General features: G+C 46.8%; 1 protein-coding gene across 1 annotated transcript; it reads right to left on the reverse strand.

The window, feature by feature from the left end:
* Positions 1–11,887: 11,887 nt before the first annotated feature.
* LOC141576357 (uncharacterized) lies at positions 11,888–13,473 on the reverse strand. Its single transcript, XM_074359303.1, has 3 exons — positions 13,035–13,473; positions 12,550–12,675; positions 11,888–12,341 (listed from the first exon to the last, which is right to left on the reverse strand). The coding sequence occupies exons 1-3, from the start codon at positions 13,373–13,375 to the stop codon at positions 12,203–12,205; spliced, it is 606 nt and encodes a 201-aa protein (XP_074215404.1). The 5' UTR covers positions 13,376–13,473; the 3' UTR covers positions 11,888–12,202.
* Between the last annotated feature and the right edge of the window lie 2,390 nt (positions 13,474–15,863).

A 15,863-nucleotide genomic window follows, 5' to 3' on the forward strand; every position in this document is an offset into this window, starting at 1 on the left:
ATATATAAAGCATATGTCAGTGAAGTGGTTTAGAAAATAAAATAAAATAAATTCTAATAATGGCCGCATTGAACACTGCTCCCAGATTTCTGGCAACTTAACACTCAGCTCCCCAGAGCCCGCATGAGGCAGCTCCCGCTCAGCACTGCTGGTCGGGTCCCTTCCCCTCCTCGCACATCTCCAGACAGTCCTTTCGTTAAACGCCCCTCGGTTCAACACTTTTAATCTTCCTGCTGGTGCCCCGACTAGCACTCCAAGGGTAGATGCGGGCATCTGAGCATTACTTGGGGCACCTCGTGTATCAGTCAGGGCTCATTTGCAGATACCTCAAACCTGTCCGGCGGGTTTTACCCAGGGAATCGAACACCGAACCAGGCGCTGGCTTTACACGGGGAATTGAACACACAGAACCAGGTGCTTACAGAATCATTTAAAGAGCGCCAAGAATGGAATGTAGGCTGAGCTCTGGGGACGACCCAGAGCGCCACAGAACTGACCTCTCAAGGGAGCTGGTACCCAGGCCACAAGGAAGGAGGAGAATCGGCAAGCTGCTGACCCCACCCGTGGTTCTGGGAACCCCTGCCTCTGGCGATGGTCCAAGTCCCAGGACGTTGGCTGGCTTCCAGAGCCACACTGCGGCGGCTAGACCCGCACGGGCCACAAGGCAGGAAGCCTTGGACCCAGGGGCGTGCTGCCGAACCTCTAACAATGGGCTCCCCAGAGGCTTCACGGACCTCCGTGGTGTACACACTCCCACCGCGGCCGATTTCGGGCTACCAACGTGACGTCACCGAATGCCGAGCTGCAAAGAGATGCCACCCGTCGGCTGTCCGAGGTGGCGAAGCGCACCACTGCTCTCACCCTGCCTCTCACCCCACACAGACACTCTGATGCTCACACGGAAACCCACGTCTCCGTGACTCCCGGCAAGAGCACCCAGAAGCAGATTTCCGTCTCACGTGGCCTTCCAGACCACATGTGAGTGCGACGAGCTGGCCAAACTTGACCGCATCCAGAATGCCAGTTCCAAAAGGGCCCAGGGAGATGCAGCTTTTATTTCTCCAACGTGTGCAGCAGAAGGAGGCTCACCACACGAAGGCTGGACCAGAAGCTGAGGGGCCAGGCCACAGAATCCACCACAGTGCTCCCTTTGACTCCTCCACATCTATACCTCTGCTTTTAATACGTAGTAACAGCAAACACTCACTACGTTCCAGATGCTGTTTCAAGGGCTTTAACGTGTGTTAATCCATCATGCAAGCTTTCCGACAACAATGCCAAAGTCAGTCTCCTGTCTACCACGATGCGTCTCTCCTCCAAACAAACACAAACACACCCACTGTCTCCCCGACACCAGCGGCTCACAGTCTTACCCTTCTCAGTGGGGCGCGCCTGCCACCTCTAGTTCATTCATCGTATCGTGGGGACAGCCTATAGGCCGTGGATTGAACTATGAAGTTAACTTCCACCAACTCATCCGCTATAAAACAGCAGAGGGAAGTTAGGGAGAGGAGGAGGAGACCGGCTAACGCAAACTTTTATAACGTATGAAACAAGAAATAAAATGGGCACAAGCATTACAGTCCTCGTTTCTGCAATTAGGCATGAGGCCAGAGGTGGTATTTTTCCATTTCTGCCGTGGACTATCCATTCCCTTGTACCTATTGCCCTCAGCCAGCATCCAGCTGATCAGCATGGGGTGCGCCAAGCCGTCATTCCTGAGGGGCTGAGCCCTTGCGGGTCCCGTCCAGAAGGACTTGCCCCCACCTTCCGCCAAATGTTACTGTGCTACGTAGTGGTACTAGGAGGGACTCCCCCAAATTCTCTGGGTCCCAGGCACGCCTTTCCCCAGCCCTGCTCCGTAGCAGCAGGGCTCTCCTCTTGATCATCAGGCTCCGTCACCCCAGCCAACACCACGACGCCCTGGCTCGTTGGTTCAGTAGCGCACGGAGCCCCAGATGGCCAGGGAAATGCCTCAGATCTAGGTCTGTGGAGCCTCTGTGTGCAGACTGCGATGGTGACTAGGTCTTGAGTAGGTCCATGGACGGTAGCGTGCCGTGCTGGAAGCCATGGCGGGAGGGAGGGCAGGTCCATACACAGAAAAGGAGTCTATTCCAGAGAGAAACACTTGCCGCCCCCCTGCATGAGGAAGGGGTCTAATATAAGCAAACTTCTTCCAGGTAGCTGGCTGATTTCTTTGAGGGATGACTCCATATATGGGACTCTACTTTTGGTAGGTTGGGCACGCAGTAGTAATAGTACCCAGGTCAGCCTTGCTGAGGTGAAGACCATGTTGTTGAGTCCATGCATAGCTTCCACTTGTGTCCTCCACGTCCTCTTTTTTCACGAGCCCACCAAACAAGAATTGGGCAGCTGGGAAAAGGAGGTGACTGACGTCCACAGAACAGATCATCTTATCTACCTGACTATTGAAAGACTCCCCTGCGGTGGCTACTGCTTGGTGAGCATTCCCAAGGGATGCACATTTCCTCACTCTGTGGGCCCATTCCTGGAAATCCAGTTGTACGTCTCTTTCCCAGCCCACCTTGCTGTCAATTTTCCGGTCCTCTTCCTTCAAAGTCCTGACCATTTTAACAAGCTATCACATACTCCTCAATGACCACAGTAGGTACACACTTTTATCCACCTCCTTCCAGGCAGAGTGAACAACAAGATGCACTCCTTGAACTTGTGCCCATAGAGAGAATTGTGAAAATGTGTTGAATGTGGCTTAAGCGGTCAGCCCGAACTGACTAACACACACAACACACGCAAATAAACACACACACACACACACACACCACACACACACACACATTTTGCCTTTCAATCATACTTAAGTGTACAACTGATTAGCATCAATTATACTCACAAGGTGGTGTAACCACCACAACTATCTGTTTCCAAAACCTTTTTATCACCTCAAACAGAAGCTCTTTAGCCATTAAGCAATAACTTTTTATTAGCATAGTCCCCAGCTCCTGGTAACTTCTAATCTGCTTTCTCTCTATGAATTTGCCTATTTTATATATTTTATATAAGTGGAGTCATACAATATTTGGTCTTTTGTGCCTGATCTTTTACTGTCTCTATAGTTTTGTCTTTTTAACAACGATAGAGTCATACACTATGTTACCTTTTCAGACTGGCTTCTTTCACCTACCAACATCCATGCGCAGTTTCTCCATGTCTTTTCATAGCTTGGTAGCTCATTTCATTTTATGGCTCAATAATAGCCCATGGTAGAGATATAGTACAGTTTGTTTATTCATTCACCTACTGAAAAACATCTTCTTTGCTTCCAATTTTTGGCACCTATGAGTAAAGCTGCTATAAACATTTGTGTGGAGGTTTCTGTGTGGATGTAAGCTTTCAAATTTGTTGCATAAATACCAACATGTAAAGGTCTTGTCTGACAGGTTAAGAGCTTGGAAGTTGTCACTCCTCTCCTGACAACAAATAAAAAGTTGAATAAACTGAAAAGCAACAACTCTTCTTAGATCCAGCAGAGAACAGAGGTTACCAGGGAAACTGCTGCTCCAAAATCTGAAGAGATGGATGGAGAGAGAATCACAGCTTCCTAGGAATCAAAGATGCTGCTGGATCCTGGTAGGAACACTGAGACGATAACTGAGAAGGACTTGTAAAAGGACATCCTAGAGACACAGGCTCACTCACTAATAGCAATCACTTTTCTTTTTATTCTCTAGAAGAACTATTCTGGATAATTTGTTTTTAAATATATTGAAATGGGTTTATTGATTCAATTGTCTTACTATTTTTGACTTTTTGCTGTACCCATAATTATGTCTTTTCATTCCTAACATTTTTATTGGTAACTTACATCTTTTTTCTTTATTGATTTTCCAGCAGATTGCCTTGTTTGTTTCTATTTTCAAAGATGCTGGGTGAATCTTTTTTCCTTTAAAAAAAATTTCTTTATTAATTTCCTTAATTTCCGTCTTTTAAGCTCTCATCTACTTTTTTTTTTTTTTTTTTTTGGCTTCACTCAGTTCATTTTTAAAACACATAGATTTGAAGGCTTAACTAATTAGGTTTTAGTCATTGTTATTTTTCCTACTGTGCACAAAGAATGCTGCCTGTCATTTCAGTAAACAAAGGATGTTGTAGCCATCAAGCCATCAAGCCATCAACCACTGCAGCCTCCTCCAACAGTGCCCTGTGAGGGGAATCTAGGATGGAGAAAAACAGGATACTGGCCCCAGATGCATATCAAAGGAATAGTTTCAATAAACCCAGACTCTTGCATTCTTCATACATAGAAAAGCAATAAAAATCTTAACTTGAGATGTCTGTTTTTGTGATTAGCAGTAATCTTTTGATGTTCTAATACTTCTTTAAGCAAAAACTCCTATATATCATGGCTCCTCCCTTACCTCTTTGAAACAGTTCCTCAGAACTATCCAAGGTTGTTTCCGGGCTATAGTCCTCAGTAAGGTCCTCGAATAAACGTAAGTCTCAACTTCTAGGCTGTGCATTTTTTCAGTTGACCTATAACATTGTGTAAGTTTACGGTGTGTAATGTGATGATTCGCTACACACATACATTATGAAATGATTACCACAATAAGGTTACTTAGCACAGGCATCACCTCGCATAATTACCATTTCTTTTTTGTGGTGAGAACATTTAAGATCTACTCTCTAAGCAACTTTCAAATATATAATACAGTATTGTTAACTATAATCAACATGCTCTACGTTAAATCCCCAGAACTTCTTCATCTTATAACCTCCTGGTTATAACCTTTATTATGACCTTTGTTCCTTTTGACCAACATCTCCCTATTTCCCCCACACCCCAACCTTTGGCAACTACTATTCTATTCTCTATTGCTGTAGGTTCCACCTTTTTAGAATGCACATATAAGTAAGATCATGCAGTACAGTACTTGTCCCTCTCTATCTGAACTTATTTCACTTAGTTTAATACCCTGAAGATTCATCCATGTTGTAGCAAATGGCAGGATTTCCTTCTTCCTCGTGGCTGAATAATATTCCTCTGTGTGTGTGTGTGTGTGTGTGTGTGTGTGTGTGTGTGTGTCTTATCACATCTTATTGATTCGGTCTCCTTACTGTTATTGGTCTGTTCATATTTTCTATTTCTTCGTGATTCAGTCTTGGTTAGTTGCCTGTTTCTAGGAATTTATTCATTTCCTCTAGATTATCCAATTTGTTGGCATACAGTTGTTCATTGCAGTCTCTTATGACCCTATGGACTTCTGTGGTATCAGCCGTAATGCCTCTTTCGTTTATAAAATTTCATTTATAATTTTATTTATTTGAGACTTATCTCTTTTCTTCTTGTTAGTCTAACCAAAAATTTGTCAGTTTTATCTTTTCAAAAACCAACTCTCTGTTTTGTTTATCTTTTCTATTATCTTTTTATCTTTTTCTAGTCTCTATTTCATTTATTTCTGCTCTGATCATTATTTCCTTCTTTCTGCTAATTCTGGTTTGCTTTGTTCTTCTTTTTCTAGTTCCATGAAGTGTAGAGTTAAGATTTTTTCTTTGAAATTTTCCTTTTTCCTTATTTAGGCATTTATTGCTATAAATGTGCCTCTTGGACCTACTTTGCTGCATCCTATAAGTTTTGGTATGTTGTATTCCCATTTTCATTTGTTTTGAGATATTTATTTCCATTTCAATTTCTTCTTGACGCACAGGTTTTTCAGGAGTATAGTATTTAATTTCCACATATATGGGAACTTTCCAGTTTTCCTCCTATTACAGATTTCTAGTTTCGTATCATTGTAGTTGAAAAAGTTACTCGGTGTGATTTCAATATTTTAAAATTTGCTTTCTTTTGTGACCTAACATATGATCTATCCTGGATAACGTGTTCTGTGCATTTGAGACGAACACACATTCTAGCGCTGTCGGATGGAATATTCTGTATATGTCTGTTAGGTCTATTTGGTCTAAGGTATAGTTCAAGTCCAATGTTTCCTTAATGATTTTCTATCTGGATGCTCCGTCCATTGTTGAAAGTGAGGTATTAGAGTCCCCTGCTATTGCTGTATTGTTGTCTATTTTTTCCCTCAGATCTCTTAGTACTTGCTTAATATATTTAGGTGATCCAATGTTGGGTGCATGTATATTTACAATTGTTATATCCTTTTGATGAGTTGACTCCTTTATCATTATAGGATGACCTTCTTTGTCTCTTGTTACAGCTTTTGACTTAAAGTCTATCTTGTCTGATATAAATGTAGCTGTCCTTGCTCTCTTTTGGTTTCCATTTGCATGGAATATATTTTTTCATACTTTCATTTGAGCCTGTGTGTGTCCTTAAAGCTGAAGTGAATCTCCTGTAGGCAATGTATAGGCGAATTTTTTTTTTTTTTTTAATCCATTCAGCCACTCAATGTCTTTTGATTGAAGAACTCAATCCATTTATGTTTCAAGTAATTATTGATAGGTAAAGAGTTACTAATGCCATCTTACTTTTTTCTGGCTGTTTTGTAGCTCCCCTGCTTCTTTCTTTCTCTCTTGCTCCCTTCCTTTGTGCTTTGATGATTTCATGTGGTAGTATGCTTTGATTCACTTCTCTTTATCTTTTGTGTATCTACTACAGGCTTTTGCTTTACGGTTACCATGAGGTAACTTACTTAAAACATCTTATAAATATAACAGCCCACTTTAAGCTGATAACAAGTTAATTTCAATGCATACAAAAACACTACGTTTTACTTCTCCCTCCCACATTTATGTTTTTAATGTCATGATTTACATCATTTTATATTGTGTTTCTATAACAAATTATTGTAGCTATAGCTATTTTAATAGTTTTGTACTTTAACTTTTATACTAGAGTTAAGTATTTAACACACCACTTCATTACAGTATTAGAGTATTCTGAATTTGACTATACACGTACCTTTATCAGTATTTTAATAAACTTTTATTTTACTAATTAGCATCTTCTTATTTCAGACTGAAGAAATTATTTCAACATTTCTTGTAAGACAGATCTAATGGTGATGGACTCCCTTAACTTGTGTTTGTTTGAGGAAGTCTTTATCTCTCCTTCATTTCTGAAGGACAACTTTGCTAGGTACAGTAATCTTGATTGGCACTTTCCTTTGGTGCTTTGAATATATCATCCCACTCTCCTCTGGTCTGCAAGGTTTCTGCTAAGAAATCCACTGACAACCTTATGAAGGTTCCCTACTATGTACGGATGTTTTTCTCTTGCTACTTTTAATTTTTTTTTTCTCTTTGTCTTTGATTTTAGATAGTTTTGTAATAATGTGTCTTGGAGAAGATTTTTTGAGTTGCAGTTTTGGGGGGACCTATGAGCTTCATGAACTTGGATGTCCAAATCTCTCCCCACATTTGGGGCATTCTCAGCCATTATTTCTTTAAATAAGTTTTCTGCTCCTTTCTCCTTCCCTTCAACTCCTGGGTATCCAATAATGCATAGGTTGTTTCTCTTAATGGTATCCCATATTTCATGCAGGCTTTCTTCACTCTTTTTCATTCTTTGTTTCTTTATTCTCTCCTGACTGGATAATTTCAAATGACCTGTCTTCTACTTCACAGATACTTCCTTCTGCTTGATCAAGTCTGATGTTGATGCTCTCTATTCCGTTTTTCATTTCATTCATTGTATTCTTCAGCTCCAGAATTTCTGTTTGGTTCTTTTTTTATGATTTCTATCTCTCTGTTAAGCGTCTCATTTTGTTCATGTGTTGTTCTCCTGATTTTGTTGAATTTTCTTTCTGTGCTTTCTTGTAACTCATTGAGTTTCATGAAAACAACTCTTTTGAATTCTTTATTGGGAAAATTGCAGGTCTCGATTCTTTGGAGTCAGTTACTGGAAAATTATTGTGTTCCTTTGGTGATGTCATGTTTCCTTGAGTTTTTATGTCTTGCATTGCTGTCTTCACATTTGAATAAGCAGTCACCCCCTCCAGTCTTTAATGACTGGCTTCAGGAGAGAAATACATTTTATCAGCCCTGTTAGGGGTTCTGAGGTTTTCTTAGAGCTTTTCTATGGATACTCCTGCTCCACACTTCTTGTTTCCTCTTGAGGGGGAATTATTCAGATTACATGCCTTCTCTCAAAAGCCACACCGAGGGCTGAGAGTCATCTGTTCGTCTTCCCTAAGGCAGTGACAAATGCTCACCTTTGCATGCTTTCTCCCAATCCACAAAGCCTGGACAGCTTTCTGCACATGCTCCCTAGCTGTCTACAAAGGCTCACACTTGCTGCCCTCAGGTGCACGCACAGAGAGCTGAACATGAGGTAGGATGTGTGTGGGCGAGGTCAGCAGAGCATTAGGGGTGCCCACGGGCTAGCTAGGGGTACCCACAGGTGAGGCATCCCCAGCGGCTCATGAGCTGGCTTCCTGATTGAGTCCTTGATGTGGTTAGTACGATCCACATCCCTATTATACCTTCCAAGAGCCCTGGGCACTGTTCTTCTAGCTGCTCCCTGCCCCCTGGTCATGCAGCACACTCAGTATTCTTGATGGAATCAGAAAGAAGTGGGTCTGTTTGGCTGTATCCCACACAGCTGGAGAAGCCAGGTGCTCACTCACATGTTCTCCCTTTCCCCTGTGGGAGAAATTGCTGGCTAAGACGGCACTGAGCTTTGCTGCCTTGGTGGAGGGATGACACAGGTAAAGTGAAAGTGCTCCTCTTATCATCATTAGTGCATCCAGTCGTGGGTTTCTTTTGCTCCAACAGCATGCTGGAACTTCTCTGCTGGACTCCTCGACTTCTGCATAGGCATTCTCGTCTTTGGATGGGTGTCAAAATTGGTGGTGTTAACAAGGAAGACGGTAGAAAGCTCCTATTTCACCATTTTGATGACATCACTCCCCTTGTTTCTGATCTTACAAGAAAAACATTGTATTTTTCACTATGATGCTAGCTATAGTGTTGGGAAAGGCAGTCTCATGCATGCAGCCTTTTGACCCCCACTCAGCCACATAAGAATGGGCCTTTGGTCTGGAACACTTCCTTACCAAGAAATAAAACACCTTCACAGCCTGTGCTGGACCTATTGCCTTGTGTGGGGATATCTTTCCCAGTTTCAGACTCAATGTGTACTCCTTTGTTCTGCTTAAGTATGTGCAACATATGGCAACTAGCCAACCCCATTGCTGTATCTGTGTCCTGAAGGGAGGGGACAAGGGCCTTCGTTTATTCTGCAGCACAAGGTAAGTGCAGTCAGGTCAGTGGCTCTGCACAGGCTGCCAGGAGGGACCTGCTGGCCGTGAGAGGCCAGCACCCACTACTGAAGCTATCTTGCCCCGTTTCTTCTCCATGTGAGCAAAGTGCCGCTCCCTCCAGTGCTTGACTGCTTTGTGTTACCTCGGCAGCTCTGACACCGAGAGGTAGCCCTTCTAGTCCTAGTTTGCTATTTTGTCTTAAATCATGATTGGGTGCTGAATTGTGTCGGTGTGCTGTTTTGCACTTACTGAGATGGACATGTGGATTTTCTCCTTTATTCTGTTAATATGATAGGTTACATAGATGATGTTAAACCAATCTTGCATTTCTAGAATAAGCCACGCTTGACCATAGTGTATTACCCTTTTAAAGCTTTAAAAAAAAAAAAATATATATATATATATATATATATATATATATATATATTTATTTATTTTTATTTTTTTTTTTTTTAAAAAATACAAATAGCAGCTTAGACAAAGTGAGGCAGCAGAGGAACGTGTTCTAGATGAAAGAACAAGATAAAACCCCAGAACTAAGTGAAGTGGAGCTAGAAAGGCAGATCATGTCGCAGCTCGGTTCAAAACTCCTCAGTGGCTTCACTGCACCCAAACTCCTTAAAATCTGGAACACCTTGCTGGCCCAGCTGTACCTCCATTGTGATACATTTACCTACCTCTAACCTCCCCCAACACCTGGTAAGTAATGCAAGTGAGGAGAAAGCAGGACACAACTTCACATAGGGGGACATTTCAGTGATTCAGGTGCAACTCTGGGTGAAGAGAGTTCCAGACAAGAAAAAGCCAGTGCAAAGGCCCTGGGGGCACGAATGGGTCTAGTTTTGCAGAAGGGGAAAGGAGCCCTGTGTGGCTGGATCCAAACAGGCAAGGGCGAAAGGGGAAGGGATGAAGCCAGAGAGGTTGCAGGCACCATCACATAGGACTTTGGGAGCCACTGTAAGGCTTTGACTTCAACTCTGAGTGAGAGGGAGCCCGCTGGAGGATTTGGATCTGAGGAATTATAAGACCTGAGAGGTTTTAGAGCAAACCTAGCAGCTTCAGCAGTCCATCTATAGAGCCAGAGCAGCAAAATGATTCTGGGTTTTTCTGCGTGAGGGAAGGAGAATCAGACTAAGGTCTCATCCCCCAGGTGAATTAACTTCACAATTCTGGGGAAGTGTGGGGAGTACTCTCTGGAAAGGACTGAGTCTTGTGCCCCTTCTCCAGCTTTTGTCCTTTCCTCCAGCTGCCCCTTGAAGTCCCTCCCTCTCTTCTTTGGAGTCTTACCCACAAAAACTGATTTGTCCCCTTTCCTACCATATGGCTTGATGGTTTCTTAGCAAGGAGCCAATCCCTTAGGAAGAAAATAGGCTCATTTCTCTCCTGAAGTAATAAAGGAGGGCAAAGTCCTCTCACCGCAGTAGTTAAATAAAAAATAACATTATGATCCCTCAACTCAATAATAGTCAAGATTTTTCTATTGCAAGTAGAGAAAAGAAAGAAAAGAAAAAAGAAAAGAAAAGAATCAAAAATATCCACACTGGCTTAAACCAAAGGGAGAATTTCTCAGTCTGTGTAACTCAAAGGTCCAGAGGTAGTTCTGTCTTCAGGCATGGCTGGATCCAGGATTTGATTCTCTGAGATTTGCCTTCTTCTGGCTCTAGCTTCCCCTCTGTCCATTACCAGGCTACCCCCTGCAGCCCCGAAAGTGTCACTAGTTGGATGGGATCACCATGGCGGGAGGAAAGCAGTGCTCCGATGGGCCAGGCCTGAGCCACATGCCCACTCCTGGAATCAGAGGTGAAGTCAATTCCATCAGAAGCATAGCTCTTGTTAGTAGAATGTACATCAGCAGGGGAAATGATGCAACTCGTTTAATCTGTTTTCATATCTGTTTCTTGCTCTTCAACTGCCATATGCTATTGCTCCAGGACGGACTTACCATGATTTCCTAAACGTTTTCCCCATTGATGTACATTCGACCCATTTTTCACAATGACAAACAATGCTGTAATTCACATTGTGGTCAATTCTGCCTTGTTCGCATATACAAGAGGTTTTGTGTGTGTGTGTGTGTGTGTGTGTGTGTGTGTGTGTGTTTCTTTTTTCTTTAATGATAGATTCCCAAAGGTGGGTTAAAGGAAACGCACACCTTTAATTTTAATAGAAAATGCCAGTGAAATGTCCAGATAGATTTTACTGCCACCCTAAGTAATCATGGGTAAGAGTCTTTGTTTCTAACTATAGCCTTCCCTAGCATTGAAGACTGGAAGTTAATTAAATTAATCCTACATTAAGATCTTCTCTGGTCCCACATAGTAAATCTTAAGATTCAAGAGGATCAAACTGTTTCCAAGTAATTTAACAGGATCCCAGAACAAAGTTCAAGAATAACTTTAGGGATGGAAAAATATCCGGCACCCAAGGGAAAATTTATAACGCCTGGCATCCAATCTCAAATTACCAGGCATGCAAAAAAGCAGGAAAATCCAATCCATTATGACAGAAATCAATCAAATGGCATTGGCTGGAAAGAAAGAAAGAAAAGTGCCTTTATTTACCGACAGAATGACTGTGTACGTAGAAAGTCCAACGGGACTGTAAAAGAGCTATTACAATTAATTAGTGAGCTCAGCAAGGTTGCAGGATACAAGATATTTTAGAGGGAGCTAATCACGTTGAATGGCAGGCCACAATTTTCTTTTTATTCCATTTTTACATTGTCTTCAGTTACATTGTACTACTTGAATATCTGAACCCCAGAACCTCCCCTCCAACCTGAGGACAAACGCAAGACTACCAGGAGGTGCAGTAGAATAGCAGTAGCTCAGGTTTATTTTCTGTAATTAACAAACGTTTAATTGCCAAACAAAATACATGGGCCCTGAGTGCGCAAGGGCCAGAAGAGGCAAAAGATCAGAACCCAATAACAAAGCGGCAACTACTGCAGAGAGCAGTGCCCTGGGGAAGGGTGCTTAGAGCGGGACACATCAGTTAGGTTAGCCCCCCTTGCCCTGCTGAGGCTGAGCAAAACTCGGGGGCACAAAGCACTGCATGGCCTGCATCACCAGGAAAAGCTGGTCAAGGCAGGAGGCGATGGAAGTTCGGAGCTGGCCAGGGTCTTCAGCAGTCAATCGGCTAAAAGGGAGGGAAAAATAAAATTCGTTAGGAGGAGGGGAAGCACATTCCTCCCCCTGTCCCCTCACACCGACAATCCCAGAGCACCACAGCACCACGTTTCTTCCTTAGACTTCACCCCTCCCTGGCTCCATGACAGCTCCACCTGGGCGGAGACTGGCTCTGGCCACCTGCCACCAGCCCCTCCCCGGCCCACTGTAGAACTGACACAGCCAGGACGCTGCCATTCACACTGAACTCCTCCTGAACTGGCCCTTGCAGTTCCACATTTGGAGTCAGGAACCAGTGGGCGATCTCCGCCTCCACGGGCGACGGGAACGGCACAGTGAAGAAGCTGGTGGAGATATGGTTAAGGCACCATCCACACGACTGATTTTTGCCTGCGCCGCTGGCCTCCTCCTCGCTGAGACCCGCCTGCCTCCCAGGCCGCCCCTTGGGCCATCCCCAACCTCCCACCCTATACACTTAGGCCAGCCTGGACGTCACAGCCCCTACCCTCTGGTTCACGGCAGACTGGTTTGCCTCACCATTGCCACCCTCTGTCAGCCCAGACCACCCCTGGCCCATACCCCCCAGCAGCCAAGAGTACCCTCCTTTTACACTTCAGGCCCTACTCGCCTGCAAGACCCCCCCAAACCACCTCCAGCCCATCCCCCGGCCACCCAGCCCGCCAGGGCTCCTCAAATAGGATACAACTGAAGCAGCTGATTACCCGGACCTCCAGCCGCGGGTGCTGCATCTCCACCAGGCCCTGGTGCCTGGGGTGCCCGCTCAATCTGGGGAATGCCACCGGCTGCACCATCCGCCTCTCCTGCGACACCGGGGCCTCCGGGAGCACCTGGGCCGTCGAGGTCGCCAGGGTCGCCAGGGTCTCCAGGGTCACCAGGGTGGATGGGTTCACCGGGGCCACCTAGGTCGCCAGGGCCACCTGGCGCGCCCTGGCCACCACCGGCTGCCTCCACTGCAACAACCGCGGCACCTGCGCCTGCATCTGCTGCCCTCACGGCTCCTCCGCCATCCGCGTCAGACCCCATCTTGGATCCTCCCACCGTCGCTATGAGGAGTAGCTGAAGGACAACGTGCCCCGTCACAAAACTCAACCCCTTCGCAAGCAGTGCAACTCGGGATTCTCAGGGCGCCTGCGCAAACAGACCCCTGGCACCGCCTCCTGGCTCGTGATTGGTTCCCGCCAACAGACCCTGGAGACCCCGTAGGCTCTCTAGCCAATGGGCGCTCCCTTATGAAGCGCCAGCCCGTAGAGCGCTGTGTAACCCTAGTGAGCCTGCGCAAACAGACACCCACACGGTCTGGTCCCTTTAGACTGGCCCTGCCTCGGGCCCAGACACCCCATAAGCTGCTTAGCCAATGAGACCTCCGAACGACGCTCCTCCCCTTCACGTGGTGTGGCTCGAGCGCCCCAGTGCGCATGCCCAAACAGACGCGCGCCCAACAAGGTCTGTGGGCACGTGGCCGTTTCCCGCCAAGCTTGCGCACCCAGAGCGAGCCCCGTGCACCTCGGAGTCTCTGCCGTGGTGCCAGCCGGGCCACCCTCATGTCTGACCAGCCTGCCGACCGCCGGTCCCCTGTCATCGAGTTCTGGGAGTGAGTCAGGCGCCTCTGGGCCACGCCCGGCCTGTCCCTCTGGCCCCCCGCCCACAGCTCAAGTCTGCAGGGGCGGGGGTGGGGGCCCAGCCCCGGGGGGATGAGCCAGGGATGCGGCGCGGCTGTGCCTGCCGGCCTGGGGGAGCGAGGCTGCCGTTGCCGCTGCCGCTGCCGCGCGTGCCGGGGATGGCGTGGGGCCGGGCCGCCAGGGGCTCGTGGGCTCCAGGCACACGTGCTGCAGGGACACCGTCCAGGCTGCAGGCTTGGGCCCAGGTGCACAGGTCGGAGCAGCTGGACTCAAGGGCTGCAGGAGGGGGAGCACCACGCCCGGGCCAGCTCCGCGTCTCTTTGCCCTCGGCCAGCACAGCCCTCATGCGCTCTCCCTCCCCCAGGAACAAAGTCTTGCGGCTCTCTGGGGGGCTGGAGGTGCCAGGGGCCCTCAACTGGGAGGTGGCCCTGTGTCTGCTGGCCTGCTGGGTGCTGGTCTACTTCTGTGTCTGGAAGGGGGTCAAGTCAACAGGAAAGGTACAGCAGGCGGGGGGAGGGGATGGCTGGGCGGGGAGGAGAAGGGACCGCAGCATGAGGGGTGGAGTGTCTCCGCCGGGGACCACTGTTGCAGTGGGAAGTGACTGGACCAGGGCCGGAGCCCAGGGAGGGGGCAGGGGGCAGGTACTTCCATCCAGGCCACTTGATCCCCGCCCCATGGCCTTCCAAATCCAGGCCCAGCAGCCTTCCCTCCCCAGGGGCAGAGGCCCAGGCAGTAGCTGCCCCTTCCCTGGGTGGGACGTCCCCAACCCACTGTCCCTCCCTCCCAGTTCCTCTCTATCCCTCACTGGCTCTGTTTAGGCGGTCTCAGTAAGACCTGGTCTATGCCTGTTCCTCTCACCTGCCTGTCTGGCCCGGGAGATCCAGAGGGGAGCCTGGACACCTCCATCTCTCAGGGGCTACCTGTCAGGCTGGGGAGACAACCCTGTGAACAGGCATATGATAAGACAGTGTGCTGAGGGCCGTGGGACAGGGACAGGTCCCTGGAAGGCAGGCTCATTCCCAGCCAGTTCTGAGAGCAGGTGCTTGCTGAGTTGGTGGCTCTGCTTGAATGGGAGGCAGAGGCCCTTACTTCACAGCTACATTACCCATTTTTTCTTGCACTTTGTCTACTTTTTCCACTAGAGCCCCTTCACATGTTAATCATATTTTTTGGTTGTTTTAATTTATTAGTCTGATAATTCCAATATTTCTGCTTCATCTGAATCTGATTCTGATGCTTGCTCTGTCTCTTCAAAGTGCATTTTCTGCCTTCAGTAGCCTGCTACTTTTTCTTGATAGTTGGGCATGCTGTACTGGGTAAAAGCAACTGCTGTAAATAGTCCTTTAGTAATGTGGTGGTGAGGGCTGAGGGAGGGAAGCAGTCTGTCTTACGATTAGGTGTCAGTCTTTGGTGAGCCTGTACCCCTGGGCTGTGAACTTCACCTATGCTTCTCAGTCCTCCCTCCCCCTGGAGGTTCCGTGAGGCTGGAGTGAGCTGGAGTTGTGCATTTTCCTTCCCTTCCCAGGCAGTTAGGCTCTGGAAAACCCTAGTAGTTCAGGCTCTGGTTAGTTTCTCTGGTGGGCAGATCTTATTAAGAACGGGATCGTACAGTGGGTGTCAATATGGGTATTTTCCTTACCCCCTGCCAGAAGCATGAGAGAATTTCTCTCCATTGTTCCCTGGGAGGACCTAGTAGACAGAGCTCCTTGAGGTAAAGCTCACAAAATGTGGAGCCTCTATGACCAGGTCCCCCTGGAGTTTTTTATCCCTCAGCCTTGTCCACACTGAGCCTCCAGCTGTTGGTTACAATTCTAGTTCACAATTCTGTTCTCATGGAGGTTTCTGCTTGTGGGGCTTCGTCCTGTTAGGTTGTGATTCTTGGTATCTGACCT

This window comes from Camelus bactrianus, chromosome X (assembly GCF_048773025.1).
Source record: "Camelus bactrianus isolate YW-2024 breed Bactrian camel chromosome X, ASM4877302v1, whole genome shotgun sequence".
In the NCBI taxonomy this organism is placed as follows: domain Eukaryota; kingdom Metazoa; phylum Chordata; class Mammalia; order Artiodactyla; family Camelidae; genus Camelus; species Camelus bactrianus.

What these genes read in the sequence shown, in the direction of transcription:
- LOC141576357 (XM_074359303.1), bottom strand. Translation starts at nt 13,375, where the DNA reads ATGGGGTCTGACGCGGATGGCGGAGGAGCCGTGAGGGCAGCAGATGCA. An exon ending in GGTAATCAGCTGCTTCAGTT is followed by an intron (nt 12,676 to 13,034) that starts GTATCCTATTTG and finishes TATCTCCACCAG; the next exon opens with CTTCTTCACTGTGCCGTTCC. An exon ending in AATGGCAGCGTCCTGGCTGT is followed by an intron (nt 12,342 to 12,549) that starts GTCAGTTCTACA and finishes CCTCCCTTTTAG; the next exon opens with CCGATTGACTGCTGAAGACC.